The sequence below is a fragment of the Ornithorhynchus anatinus genome, chromosome 8 (assembly GCF_004115215.2).
Source record: "Ornithorhynchus anatinus isolate Pmale09 chromosome 8, mOrnAna1.pri.v4, whole genome shotgun sequence".
Classification (NCBI taxonomy): Eukaryota; Metazoa; Chordata; class Mammalia; order Monotremata; family Ornithorhynchidae; genus Ornithorhynchus; species Ornithorhynchus anatinus.
This window is the reverse complement of record NC_041735.1, coordinates 21,172,816-21,186,788: the sequence shown is the minus strand read 5'-3', so window position 1 is coordinate 21,186,788 and position 13,973 is coordinate 21,172,816. Positions and strand designations below refer to the sequence as shown.

Here is a 13,973-nt window from a genome sequence, read left to right as displayed (position 1 = left end):
TTTTATTCCCATTTTGCAGATGAGAAAACGGAAGCACAAAGAGGTTGTGACCTGCTCAAGGTAATCAGAAGCAGCGTGGCCTAGTGGAAAGAACACAGGCCTGGGAGTCGAGGACCTGGTTCTAATTCCGGCTCCACCACTCACTTGCTGTGCGACCCTGGGTAAGTCGCTTAACTTCTCTGAGTCTTAGTTCCCTCATCTGCAAAATGGGGATCCAAAACCCGTCCTCCCACCGATTTAGGCTGTGAGGACACGGCCTAATCGTGGGACGTGGATTGATTAGCTTGTGTCTACCCCAGTGCTTAGTACACTGCTTGACACTTAGTAAGCTCTAAACAAATTCCACAGCTTTTGTTATTACTGGCTACTTTCATATGACTTTAGGTTAGAACTTTGGGAGGCGGGGACGAATCACCTACAGCCAATCAGGCATTGGCATAATTTGTTTCAGCAGTATTTAAGCCGAGCCATCATCCTTACTCTCTTCCGTCCTTCAGAGTGGACAGCACACATCATGAGATGGATGGCAGATAGACGACAAGAGTCCTTTGAGCTGGGTCAAAATACCTCTGGGAGACCCCCCTTCAGCAGCAATCAAGCGGAGGGATTTATCGAGCGCTTAGTATGTGCAGAGCAAAGCGATTGAGAAAATATGAATCCAGAGTCATTTTCCCTGCCCACAAGGAGTTTACAGTCTAGAGGGGGAGACAGACATTAAAATAAATTATGGTTACGTACTTAAGTGCCTTGGGGTTGAGGGTGGGGTGAATATCAAACGCTTAAAGGGTATAGAACCTGGTGCGTAGGTGATGCAGAGGGAGAGAAAATAGGAGAAATGAGGGTTGCCAGGGAAGGCCTGCCTCTTGGAGGATATCTGATTTTAGTAAGACTTTGAAGACCCTGCCTTGCCCGGTATACCTATTTCTTCATAGGCTTGGGAAACAGCACGGCCTAGCGACAAGAGCACATCTCTGTGCCTCAGTTTCCTCCTCTATAAAACAAGGGTGAAATGCCTGTTCTCCCTTCGACTTGGGAGTCCCATGTAGGACAGGGACTTCACCTACTATGACATTTGAATATATGGTATAATAATTATGGTATCTGTTAAGTGCTTACTATGAGCCGAGCACTGTACTAAGCACTGGGGTAGATACAAGATAATCAGGTTCCACATGGGGCTCATAGTCTAAGGAGGAAGGAGAACAGAGATTGAATTTCCAATTTGCAGATGAGGGAACTGAGACCCTGGAGCAGGGAATAGAACCCAGGTCCTCTGACGCCCGGGCCTGTGTTCTTTCCACTAGGTCCATGCTGCTGCTACCATAATCTCTACTTAAATATAATATTATTTGCATTAATAATAGTATTATCATTAAGCCAATATTGACTGTGGTACTCCAGTTGGCTGAATTTTTAGTTTTGAGCGTTCTTTAATTTTGCTGTTTGACAAAAATTCTGTGGAATTTAGAGATTGAAATCGAAACAAAAATTCATGCATTCGTTTATTCAATTGCATTTATTGAGCGCTTACTGTTGTGCAGAGCACTGTTCTGCACAGCTGAGAGAGTACAATAGAGTAATAAACAGACACATTCCCTGCCCAAAAGGAGCTTACAGTCTGGGGGCATGGGGGGAGACATTGATATACATAAATAAATGACAGATATGTACACTGTCTTGGGGCTGGGACAAGAGATGAATAAAAAGAACAAGTCAGGGAGACAAACAAGGGAGCGGGAGAAGAGGAAAGGGGGGTTTAATCAGGGAATTTGCTACCCAAAAGCCAGGCCTTCTCTAAATCACTGATGTACGTTTCATATCTAAATTCCCTCCAGGGTGGATCTGTTGTTCAATACGGCTTAGAAGAGTGTTCTAAGCAGCTTGGGAAGCAGCATGGCGTAGTGGATAGAGAACGGGCCTGGGGGTCAGAAGGTCATGGGTTCTAATTCCAGTTCCACCCCTTGCCTTCTGTGGGGCCGTGGACAAGTCACGTCATTTCTCTGGGCTTCAGTTCCCTCATCTGTAAAATGGGGATCTAGACGGTGAGCTCCTTGTGGGGCAGGGACTGTGTCCAACCCACTTTGCTTATATCTACCCCAGCACTCAGTTAAAGTGCCTGGCATATAGTAAGCAATTAGCAAATACCACAATAATTATTGCTATTATGGCCCTTTGAGGGCAACCGCCTTTATGGCCACAGCCTCCTCTCTGCAGTTATAAGAGAATAATTGTGATATTTGTTAAAATCCCCCCATGAACCATCCAAAAATACAAAATTAATTAATTAATTTTGGTATTTGTTAAGTGCTTACTATGTGCCAGGCACTGTTCTAAGCAATGGGGTAGATACAGGATAATCAGGTTGTTCTACGTGGGGCTCAGAGTCTTAATTCCTCTTTTACAGACGAGGTAACTGAGGCACAGAGAAGTTAAGTGATTGCTCGAGGTCATAAACCAGACAAGTGACAGAGTCCCACATCCTCTGACCCCCAAGCCCGAGCCCTTTCCACTAAGCCACTTTTTAGTCCTGGAATTTTTTGGGGAAGCAGCGTGGCTCAGTGGAAAGAGCCCGTGCTTGGGAGTCAGAAGTCATGGGTTTGAATCCCGGCTCCGCCACTTGTCAGCTGTGTGACTGTGGGCAAGTCACTTCACTTCTCCGTGCCTCAGTTACCTCATCTGTAAAATGGGGATGAAGACTGTGAGCCTCACATGGGACAACCTGATTACCCTGTATCTACCCCAGCGCTTAGAACAGTGCTCTGCACATAGTAAGCGCTTAACAAATACCAACATTATTATTTTAAGACAAAAAAGAAATCCCCCAGTCAAAGTCCCACAGAGAGCTTTCCCACTCCCTCAGCCACACCTCAGTCCTTCTCCCTCCCCCTCGATTTATTGGGGACCTCCCCTCGGTCTGACCCAGCCAAGAAATGAAGCCCCCTTCCGAGATCCCACTCATTCATTCAGTCGTATTTATGAGCGCTTACTGTGTGCAGAGCACTGTATTAATCGCTTGGAAAGTACAATTGGGCAACAAATAGAGACAATCCCTGCCCACAATGGGCTCACAGTCTAGAAGGGGAGAGATAGACACCAAATCAAGTAAATAGGCATCATTAGCATCAATATAAATAAATAGAATTAGATATATATATATATACACATCAGGACAAGTAAAGCAGGCATTAATATAAATAGAACTATAGTTATGTACATATATAAACAGGTGTGGGGCGGGGAGGTGGGATAGAGCAAAGGGAGCGAGCTGAGGCAAGGTGGGAGGGAGGTAAGCTGAGGAAAAGGGGGCTCAGTCTGGGAAGGCCTCCTGGAGGAGGTGAGCCTTCACTTGGGCTTTGAAGGGGGGAAGTGTGACTGTTTGGCCGATGTGAGGAGGGAGGGCGTTCCAGGCCAGAGGTAGGACGTGAGCCAGGGGTCGACGGCGGGCAGGCAAGAACGAGGCCCAGGGAGAAGGTGAGCGGCACCAGAGGAGCGGAGGGTGCGGGCTGGGCTGGAGAAGGAGAGAAGGGAGGTGAGGTAGGAGGGGGCAAGGGGATGGACAGCTTTGAAGCCAAGAGTGAGCAGTCTGTGGCTTAGCGGAAAGAGCACGGGCTTGGGAGTCAGAGGTTGTGGCTTGTAATCCCGACTGCCACTTGTCAGCTGTGTGACTTTGGGCAAATCACTTCACTTCTCTGTGCCTCAGTTACCTCTTCTGTAAAATGAGGGTCAAGACTATGAACCCCAAGTGGGACAACCTAATAACCTTCTATCCCATCGCTTAGAAGAGTACTTAGCACATAGTAAGCGCTTAACAAATACCCTCATTATTATTATTTTGCCCCACAGGGAGTTTGATAGGCAACCACTGGAGGTTTTTGAGGTGACAGGCCCAGGGCGTTTCTAGAGAAGATCGGGCATCAGAGTGAAGCAGGGAGAGACGGGAGGTTGGGAGATCAGGAAGGAGGCCGATGCAGTATTCCAGTCAGGATAGGATGAGCGATTGTACTGTCCTCGAAAAATAACCTGAAAGTGTCAGAGTGAAGATCGGGAATTCTAATCGTAGGGTTCGATTACCCCAGGTGGTGATATAGATAGAAAGACTAGGAGACAGGAGTCGGGATAGCGCAGAAAAGGAGGAAAGCGGCTACACGTCTGTTCATCCCAGTGGGATACGAGCGGCGTGTAGCCCCGAGCCTCCCTCAGAACATTGCCTTTATTGAAGCATACAGCCAATTGGTGAGGAAGGGAGGAATGGGAGAGTTGGCCATCAGTTCCTGGGTTCAGTTCCTATTTTTCGGAGATAAGCGCATGTGCGGGCGACAATTAGCAGCTGCAGTCAGGGGTTAATGACATGAAGCGATCACGGATTCTTGACATGGGAGTCAAACGAACGTCGTGGTTATCTTTCTTGTCTGGGGGTCGACAATTTCACAAACTGGAGGGGATCAGCAGCACATATACTAAAATTGGAACGATACAAAGAAGATTAACATGGCCTCTGCGCGAGGATGACACGCAAAGTCGTGAAGCGTTCCATATTTTTCTCATTTGTATATATTTTTATTACCCTATTTATTTTGTTAATGAGGTGTACATCCACTTGATTTTATTTATCGTGATTACGTTGTCTTGTTTTTGCCCATCCGCCTCCCCCGATTAGACTGTGAGCCCGTCATTGGGCAGGGATTGTCTCTATCTGTTGCCCGATTTTATTCAATTCATTCTTTCATTCAATGGTATTTATTGAGCGCTTACTATGTGCAGAGCACTGTACTAAGCGCTTGAAATGTACAATTCGGCAACAGATAGAGACAATCCCTGCCTACTGACAGGCTTACAGTCTAATTGGAATTGTACATTCCAAGCGCTTAGCACAGTGCTCTGCACGTAGTAAGGGCTCAAAAGGGACTGTCTCTGTTACCGATTTGTACATTCCAAGCGCTTAGTACAGTGCTCTGCACATAGTGAGCCCTCAATAAATACTATTGAATGAATAAATACTACTGAACGAGTGAAACTGGAGGGGATCATAAAATGGAAGGAAGCCCCAGCCTCACTAAAACGGAGTCACTCTCGTCCTCTCCGTCCTGCTCCATAGGCCCGGCTCCGGCTGGTCGGTTCTGGTGGACGACAGCAATCGTCCGGCTGGGGCCGAGAGGGAGGGCGTTTCTCCGCCACGGGAATGGCCGCTCTAGGGTTTTGTGTGCTAGGCCAAGCCGGGTGAGCGGCCACGCTTTTCCCAGAAGCCTCGAGGACTCGGGTCTCACGCTCAGGTCCGAGAGCGTCAGGCCTCGCTTGGCCCTCGAGGCTTCTGGGAAAAGCGTGGCCGCCCACCCGGCTTGGCCTAACACACACAACCCTAGAGCGGCCATTCCCGTGGCGGAGAAACGCCCTCCCTCGGCCCCAGCCGGACGAGTGCTGTCGTCCACCAGAACCGACCGACCGGCAGCCGGGCCTATGGAGCAGGACGGAGAGGACGAGAGTGACTCCATCTTAGTGAGGCTGGAGCTTCCTTCCATTTTATGAGGGGAAGACCAACTGGGGCCGGTTGGAAAGAGGGTGACGGAGGGAGGGGGGGAAAAGGCACTCAGCTTGGGGGCACGCGTGTCCCGAGCGGGGGCGAGGGAAGGTTGGCAGGCAGAGGAGAAAGGCCTCCCCGCCCAGGCCCGCTCGGACTCTGGGCTGAGCGTCCGCCCGCCAAAGCCCCAGGGAAAGGCCCGGGCCGCGTTGGAGACGCCAGACGAGGCCCAAAGGCGCCGCGCATGCGCCCGGACGGCTGCCGCCCCGATTCCCACTAACCCAGTTGGGCCGCGCCGTGACGTCAGAAAGTGGGCGTGTCCCGGTCTTTCACCCAGAAGCCCCGCCCCTTGGGAGGGGGGAGGGGGGAGCACATAACGGGAGCGGAGGGAGGAGGAGGGTGAGTGGCGGCGGCGGCTGCTGCTCAGTGCGCCTGCGCGGCGCTCGGTCGGTCCTTTGCACCTCTGAGCTGGCTCTCGGCGGCGTCCAGTCCAGCCCCACTGAGCGACTCCCCCGCTCTTTTGCTCCTCCGGAAGCAGTGGGGCTGGAAGCAGAGGATTGATTTTTTTTTTTTTTGGTCTTTCCCTTCCGATTGCATCCCCGCCCCCACCCGCAGGACTGCTCCTCCTCCTCCTCCTTGTTCTCCTCCTCCTCTCTTTCTCTTTCTCTTTCTCCCCACCCTCCGACTCCTCTCTCTCTCCCCTCCCTCCACACCCTCCCCCCCCCTCCCCGACCACCAGCACCACCGGCACCACCACCCCACACCCCCTTTGTGTCTCATGGCTTTGTGTCTGGAGCTCTTTAAGCAATGTGAGTGTCCCCGGTTCTGCGGTTCCCCCCGGGGCGGGGGCGGCCTTGGGGCCTGCGGGCTTGGGGAGGGGGCTGGCGTTGGGAGACAAAGGGAAGGGAGGGCGGTGGGGCTTCTGGAAAACCGAGGGAGAAAGACAAGCCGTCGGGGAGGGCGAGGGGAGCCGAATGCTGCTTTCCCGGCGCTCAGTACAGCGCCCTGCGCCCAGTAAGTGCCGACCGAATGAGCCCCTTTGGTTGCATTTGGAAACTGCAGCCTCGGGCCGGGCCGCGGGGGCCCTTGCATCGTGCTGCACTTTCATAATAATAATGTTGGTATTTGTTAAGCGCCTACTATGTGCAGAGCACTGTTCTAAGCGCTGGGGGAGATACAGGCACCGCCCGGGAAGGTGATAGTTCCCTAGGCCGGTGGAATTGCACATCCCAACAGGGATATGGCATTGGACGCCCTCTGGGCCGTGAGCTCCTGGGGGACAGGGGATGCATTCAATAGTAGTATTTATGGAGCGCTTACTATGTGCAGAGCACTGTACTAAGCGCTTGGAATGGACAATTCGGCGACAGATAGAGACAGTCCCTGCCCAGTGACGGGCTCACAGTCTAATCGGGGGAGACAGACGGGCCAAAACAAGACATGTGTCTGATGTTGGAGTGGGCTCTCCCCAGCGCTTCGTACAGTGCTTTGCACCCAGGAAGCGCTCAGTAAGTACGAGTAATAGGAATAATAATTTACATCTTCTAGGCTGTGAGCTCGTTGGGGCAGGGAATGGGTCTGATGTTAGAGTGGACGCTCCCCAGCGCTTCGTACAGTGCTTTGCACCGAGTAAGCGCTCAGTAAATACAATTAATAGTAATAATAATTTCCATCTTCTAGGCTGTGAGCTCGTTGGGGGCAGGGAATGAGTCTGATGTTAGAGTGGGCTCTCCCAAGCGCTTAGTACAGTGCGTCGCACACAGTAAGCGCTCAATAAATGCGATTAATAATTTACATCCCCTGGACTGTGAGCTGGTTGTGGGCAGGGAATATGTCGGTTTATTGTTATACTGTAGTCACCCAAGGGCTTAATACAGTGCTTTGCACACAGTAAGCGCTCAATAAATTCGATTAATAATTTATATCCTCTAGACTGTGAGCTCGTTGTTCGCAGGGAATGTGTCGGATGTTATTGTGTGCTCTCCCAAGGGCTTTGTACAGTGCTTTGCACACAGTAGGCACTCAATACGATTAATAATTTTCATCCTCTAGACTGAGCTCATTCTGCGCAGGGAATGTGGTAGATGTTATATTGTACTCTCCCAAGCGCTTAGTACAGTGCTTTGCACCAGTAAGCACTCAAATACGATTGATGATAATTTATGCCGTTTCGGGACTGAGCTCCACTTAAGTGATTTGCGTTTTCTTCGCCTGAGTAATGATATTTTTACCCCCGTAGCGGCTGGTTATTGTTTCTTTTTAAGGAAACTGGCGTGCGATTTTATAGCCGTCACTTTGCATTCATTCATTGAAGCGTATTTATTGAACGCTTACTGTGTGCAAGGCACACAGGTCTGTGTACTAAGCGCTTTACGGGTGACAACGTCCTGTTTCACCTGGTTTGTCTTACTGACTTTTTTTTTCCTCGGGAAGGTCAGCAGTAATGGTCAACGCTTTGAAAGGAGGAGAATGGAAACTCATATAGTAAGGTCATGTCGATTGTGTCTTAAGTTTTGAAGGAAGGAGGGTGTGATTTCCACCAAAACAGTTGTTACATTGTCCCTCCCGCCCAAGCGCTTAGGACAGAGCTCTGCACATAGTAAGCACTCAGGAAACACGATCGATTGATTGTTCAGAAGGCTGGTGAAATGTCACCGGTCAGTTGTGTACATAGGAAGAGATCACAGTGGGTAGGACTTTCTGGGAGGGCCGTTGGAAGATCAGTGGGATTTTTCCAACCTTTCCTTTTAGTTAGTTCCCTAGCAATTCCTCTTCTTGCCCTCCTCTTGGCTTTCTCTTCTCAGAGACCGGCTCCAAGAAATGACTAACGTGCTCAGGGCTCAGCGAAGCCCGGCCCTGCCTTCTCCTCCCTTTTCTCGGCCAGATGCGGTTGCTGTGACAGAGCCCCAATGAGCATGATGCTTGCGAAGGCAAGAAAATACAGCGCTACCCTCTTCCCTAAAGAAACAGCCAACCTCCCCTTCTCCCTCCATCCCCTGCTGCCCTTTTGACTCATAAGATGCAGAAAGGAGAGCAAAGACACAGAAATTTGCTCCCCAGTAGGGTGAGATAGATGCTTAACACAGTAGGGGAGTTTTGTACCTCAAAGCTCATGGTTTTTCTTTTTGGTGGCTTTTTTTTTTTTTGCGATTGGCAAAATAAAAGAAATCTTGAAGCCTGGGCTTTGGATTCCCCCATCCTCCCCTTCTAGGGTCTTTACAGAAAACTGTGAGAATGTGGTCTGATCCTTTTGAAGGGAAGACCTCCAAACCAAAAGTGGTAGACTGGTATCACTTACTTGTCTAATTTACACTGGGATTTCAAGCAGAAAAGATACAGACATAGGAATAAATACCCAGATCGAAAATCTGTTTTAGGTATGACCCTGCCTGGGGCTTGAGAGTAAGATCTCTTGATGTCCCTGACTCTGAGGTGCTTGGCTGTTTAGGAGTCAAATCCAAACAGAAGCAGAGAAACCTAAAATTACCCATGTACTTTTAAACCACTAATTAATTCTAATGTAATTCTAGTCGGGGAAAATCTGGTGTGTGAAAATGAACTGAATCTTCACTGAGAGGGTGTGCATTTCTGGGCCGGCTTTTTTTTTTTTCCCTTTTCCCTTGGTTATGGTGGTGGATTGTTTTTTTTTTCCTCTGCTATTGCACATATTTCTTAAATGCCAGTTATGCAGCAGGTTAAAGGGATTGGAAGATGGCTCTGTGTAATTTTTCCTGTGAGCCCATTTCAAGGCAACTGTTTAAAGAAAAAAAAAACAAAAATGAGAGAATTAAGTGTGGGTTTATGTTCTGGAGTAGCAGAATGAATCTCCAAACTCTCTTAAATGAGGGGTAAAGTTACTGAACGGCAAAAATCTGGATATGAATTAGATGTGGTGGTGCCACAGCCAATCATCAGAATCTTGCTTTTCCATTAGGACTTTCAGTTATTCCTTCAAAGAACAACACAGGTACGAATGAGTCTTCTCGGGGCTCTGAGCGAAGCCATTTAAATCTAAAATGAAGGGAAAAAAGATGCACACTTCCCCATTATATTCAGAAACTTGCTTAAATGTGGAGGCCTTGACATCAGAAACTTGGCAGCTCCAGTGGAAAACTTTTCCTCCTCCTCAACAATGCCCCAGAATCCAGTATGATGCATAGTGCCAGGGGTGGGAGTGTGAAGCTATCGCCACATCACCCCATACTCATGGCCAAGACAACAGCTGCCACTCAGGCAACAAGTATTTGAGTGTCCTCCAAGTTAAACACTTTGTCTTAAGCAGTTGAATTCTGCAGTCGGGGGGAAGCTATTGATTTGGTTTTTGTACCTGAATGTTAGGTTTTGAGCTTTTCCAGTGTGGCTAGGGGACCAGATGTCTTTAAGCCCTGTATCTGTACCCATCCTCCTTTCCCATCCACTCCTGCCTTTGGGTTGTGCAACTTGGAAGCAGTGCGCAGGTTCAAAGGGACCTGGGCGGGGGGCCGGGTGACGGTGGGGGGCTGGCACTGGGGGGTCTCAAATGGTGGAGAAAGGGGAGGGGGAGATCAGGATTTTTTTTTTCCCCCTCCACTCCCTCCCCACAACTGGGGAAATGCTCCAGCTGTGCATTTATGATGTCATCTGGTTAAACTACATGTCCAGCATAATGCAATTGATGTCACTTGCATCTAGGCGAAGCAAGAGAAATAGCATCTACAGAAGCGCTGTGGTCTGATGGATAAAGCATGGGCCTGGGAATCAGAGGATCCGGGTTCTAATCCCAGCTCTGTTGCTTGACCGCAGTGTGACCCTGTATGACTTAACCTATCTGTGCTTCAGTTCCCTCATCTGTAAAATGAAAGACTGTGAGGCCCATGTGGACCTGGACTGTATCCACCCCAGTGCTTAGTATAGTACCTGGCACGTGGTAAGCGCTTAACAGATAACAGTGGGGAAAAAAGGTGCCATTACATTCAAATGTCATCATGGGCTCCCCAGGGAAAGCATCTGGTATTTGCCCTCAAATTGCTTACAGTCTAGTAGAGGAGACAAGGGAGACCAATGTACAATCATCATAAATTTCTACCAATTGGCACAAGAGTGAGTCGAGTGGACCTTGGATTTTTATGAGGCCAGGTTGGAGAGTGGGTGAACTTTTAGATACAGGAGTTTCAAGAATGAATTAAGGAGGAGTAGGCTGTGGATCGAGCTTTGGGGTTAGAATATGAGTGAGTTAATGAAGGAAAACCTCTTAGGGGAGGTGGATCTTGAGCTGAGATTTAAAGGGTAGGAGATTATGCCCGGACAATCAGAGAAGGGATTAGAGTTTAACTAGCCCTCCTGCTAGGCAGAGTTTTCCCCAAGAGGTATCAGCATGAGAGCAGATGGGTAGTTGTTATCCGAAACACAAAAAAGAAAGCAGGAGAGCTATGGGGAAGAGTCCCCTCAACTCTGACTTGCTCTCCGTTCCCTTCCCTACCTCCAGAAGCGCCTACAGGGCTCATTGAATCCTATTTATTGTGTGCTTGCAGTGTGCCGAGCACTGTACAAGCACTTGGGAGAGTACAGTGTAACAGAGTTGGTAGACACTTTCCCTGCCCACAGTGAGCATGCAGTCTAGAAGGGGAATCCATCCAAGTGGGCCGAAACAGACCACGGTGGTGAATTTGAGCTCCAGCATAGCCTAGTGAATAGAACCCAGGCCTGGGGGTCAGAAGGCCCTGAGTTCTGATCCCGGCTCTGCCATTTGTCTGCTTTGTGACCTTGGACAAGTCACTGAACTTCTTTGCACCTCAGTCACCTCATCTGTAAAATGGGGATTAGGACTGCGAGCCCCATGTGGGACTGTGTCCAACCTGATTAGCTTGTATCTACTCCAGCGCTTAGAACAGTGCCTGGCACATAGTAAGCACTTAACAGGTACCGCAATTATTACTTTTATTTCTGGGCTGCTGTTCTGCCTGCTTCTGCTCAATAGATCGATCCCATATTTGGAGACGCAGGGGAACAGTGTCACTGAGAGGTCAAGTGAATTGGCTCCAGTTAAAGTGTCTTCGGGAAGCAAACTGTACCCATTGATTAAAAAGAACAAATGCTTGAGAACTGGTTTAGGGTTTTTTGGGCAGCTCAACCCAGTGGGACAAGGAGATATGTCGAGCTTGTCAAGGTGGTAGTTTTGCCGTAAAAACCTGTCTTTTACTCCCTTGCGGACCTCCTGATGAGCTGCAGGGTGCAGGCGTCAAACGGCCGCTTTCCCTGTGGTGCCGGTGGACTCTTCACTCCTCACCTCATTCTGCAGCTGATTGTCCTGAACATTAAATGATTATAATTGTGGTATTTGTTAAGCACTTACTGTGCCTCAGACACCGTACTAAGCTCTGGGGAGGATACAAGCCGATCGGGTTGGACACCATCCCTGTCCTATGTGGGGCTCACAGTCTCAATCTCCATTTTACAGATGAGGTAACTGAGGCACAGAGAAGCAGAGTGACTTGCCCAGGGTCACACAGCAGACAAGTGGCGGAGCTGGACAAGTGGCAGAGCTGGGTCATCCGCAGAGCCATTCGGGCAAACCGGGGAGATGGGTCGGAGCAGGATATGACTCTGATACCGCTCTTGTTAGATCGACTCTGTGGAAACGAAGCCAAAACAGAGTCGAAGGAAAATGCATCTCCCCCAAATGGGCATGTTTCCTGAAATTGAGTCTCTCTTCATTGGCTCAGGGGCGGGACTTCTTCAGGGCACTTATGTCCATATCTGTTATTTATTTATATTAATGTCTGTTTTCCCGTCTTCCTCCCATCCCCCAGATTCTAAGGTCATTGTGAGCAGGGAATATGTTTGTTGTTGTATTGTATTCTCCCAAGCGCTTAGTCCAGTGCTCTGCACACAGTGAGTGCTCACTGAATATGGTTGAATGAATCGTGGTCACTGAATCCTTAACTTTACACCTTACCAGGGGTCTGAGTTGGGAAAATCCTTCACCCTGGTGGTTTTCTTAACTTGATGTTCAACAAAACAGCTTTCAGCCAATCCCAGGGGAATCTCTTTTTTTGTGTGTGTGCATTTTTTTCTTAGTGATATTTGTTAAAACTCACTTCGTGCCAGGCACTACACTAAGCTAATCGGGTTGGACACAGTCTATGTCCCATATAGGCTCCCAGGCGTAATCCCCATTTTCTGTCTCTTCAAATGGCGTCGAGTGGTTTCCGACCGATAGCTACTCCATGGACGCACCTTCTTTAGATTGTCTCATCTTCTGTCATAAGGCCATTTTGGTAGGTGTATTTGTAGCATTTTACAGATGAGATAACTGAGGAACAGAGAGGTTAGGAGTCTTGCCCAAGGTCCCACGGCAGAAAAAACCGATACCTGTGTTAGTATCTAGCTGGTTTACCCCATTGGTGTGTCTGGGGGTACGGTTTCAGGATCTAATACCCAAGTCTTCACTTCTTGGATGCTTTTAGCAAACAGCATGCAGTCGTGGGTGGTTGGTAATTTTTTTCAATGAAGAATGCATTATAAGCAATTTCTGTGCTTGAGAGGTTTGGGGAAGTGCAAGAGTACTGTCTATAATAAAGAAATGTCTGCCTTTTTTTAATATCTGCCAGGAAAATCCTTCAGACTATCAATTGATCATATTTACTGAGCACTCACTGTGTGTAGAGCACCGTACTAAGCGCTTAGGAGAGTACAGTACAACAGAATTAGCCGATACGTCCATGCCCACAGTGGGCTACAGTCTAGGGGGAGATACAGACATTTCATATAAATAAATTCATTTTGGGTATGTACATAAATGCTGTGGGGCTGAGGGAGGGATGAATAAAGGGAGACACATAGGGAGTGGGAGAACAGGAGATGAAGGTTTAGTCGAGGAAGACATCTTTCCCATCAAGGCACCAAAAAAATAAATACAGGAAGACTGTTTTCTGAGGTGTTTTGACATCAGTTATCATGGACATTGGCCAGCTCAATCTTTGCATTGTTAGATCCAATTTATATATTGTAAATTTATAATGCTGTCTGTTCCCCCCGACCCCCGCCTACACCTCTCTCTCCCTCTAGACTGTAAGCTCATTGTGGCCAGGGAACTTGTCTTGCCAACTCCGTTGTATTTTACTCTCCCAAGCACTTAGTATAGTGCTCTACACATAGTAAACATTCAATAAATACCTCTGGTGACTGATGATGATACTGGTCTGACTCTGGGAATGTTTCCTGCAGTAGAATACAGCCGCTCTCATGTCTTGTAGCCATGATTCAATTAACTGCGGTCCTAGGGTACTAATGAGGCTGATTAAGAATAATGACAGTCTTTTTTGAAAGGAGAGCAGAGATTTTGCCTTTCAGATACATTCCATGGAGATGGGAGATTGTGTAGTAGCTATCGTGACGGAAATATGTCTCTTGGTTTTCTGTAACAAGATGTCACTTCCCAGGATACAAAGAAACTGTTGTATTCGGCCACCTTGCTGTT

At 48.4% G+C, this 13,973-nt stretch overlaps 1 protein-coding gene and 1 non-coding gene across 7 annotated transcripts in view; both read left to right on the top strand.

Annotated features, from left to right (window-relative positions):
* DLGAP4 (DLG associated protein 4) overlaps positions 1-13,973 on the top strand; it is a 256,546-nt gene that overhangs the window by 176,218 nt on the left and 66,355 nt on the right. The window contains exon 1 of one of the 6 annotated variants that reach the window (XM_029070271.2): positions 6,230-6,324. The exons of the other annotated variants lie outside the window; for them this stretch is intronic. Within the exon in view, the coding sequence (XP_028926104.1) occupies positions 6,294-6,324 (31 nt within the window). The 5' untranslated portion in view covers positions 6,230-6,293. Of the gene's footprint in view, positions 1-6,229; positions 6,325-13,973 lie in introns of those variants that run through there. 6 annotated transcript variants of the gene reach the window in all.
* Positions 4,439-4,540, top strand: LOC114813972. Its single transcript, XR_003761716.1, has one exon. It is a non-coding gene; the product is annotated as a U6 spliceosomal RNA (small nuclear RNA).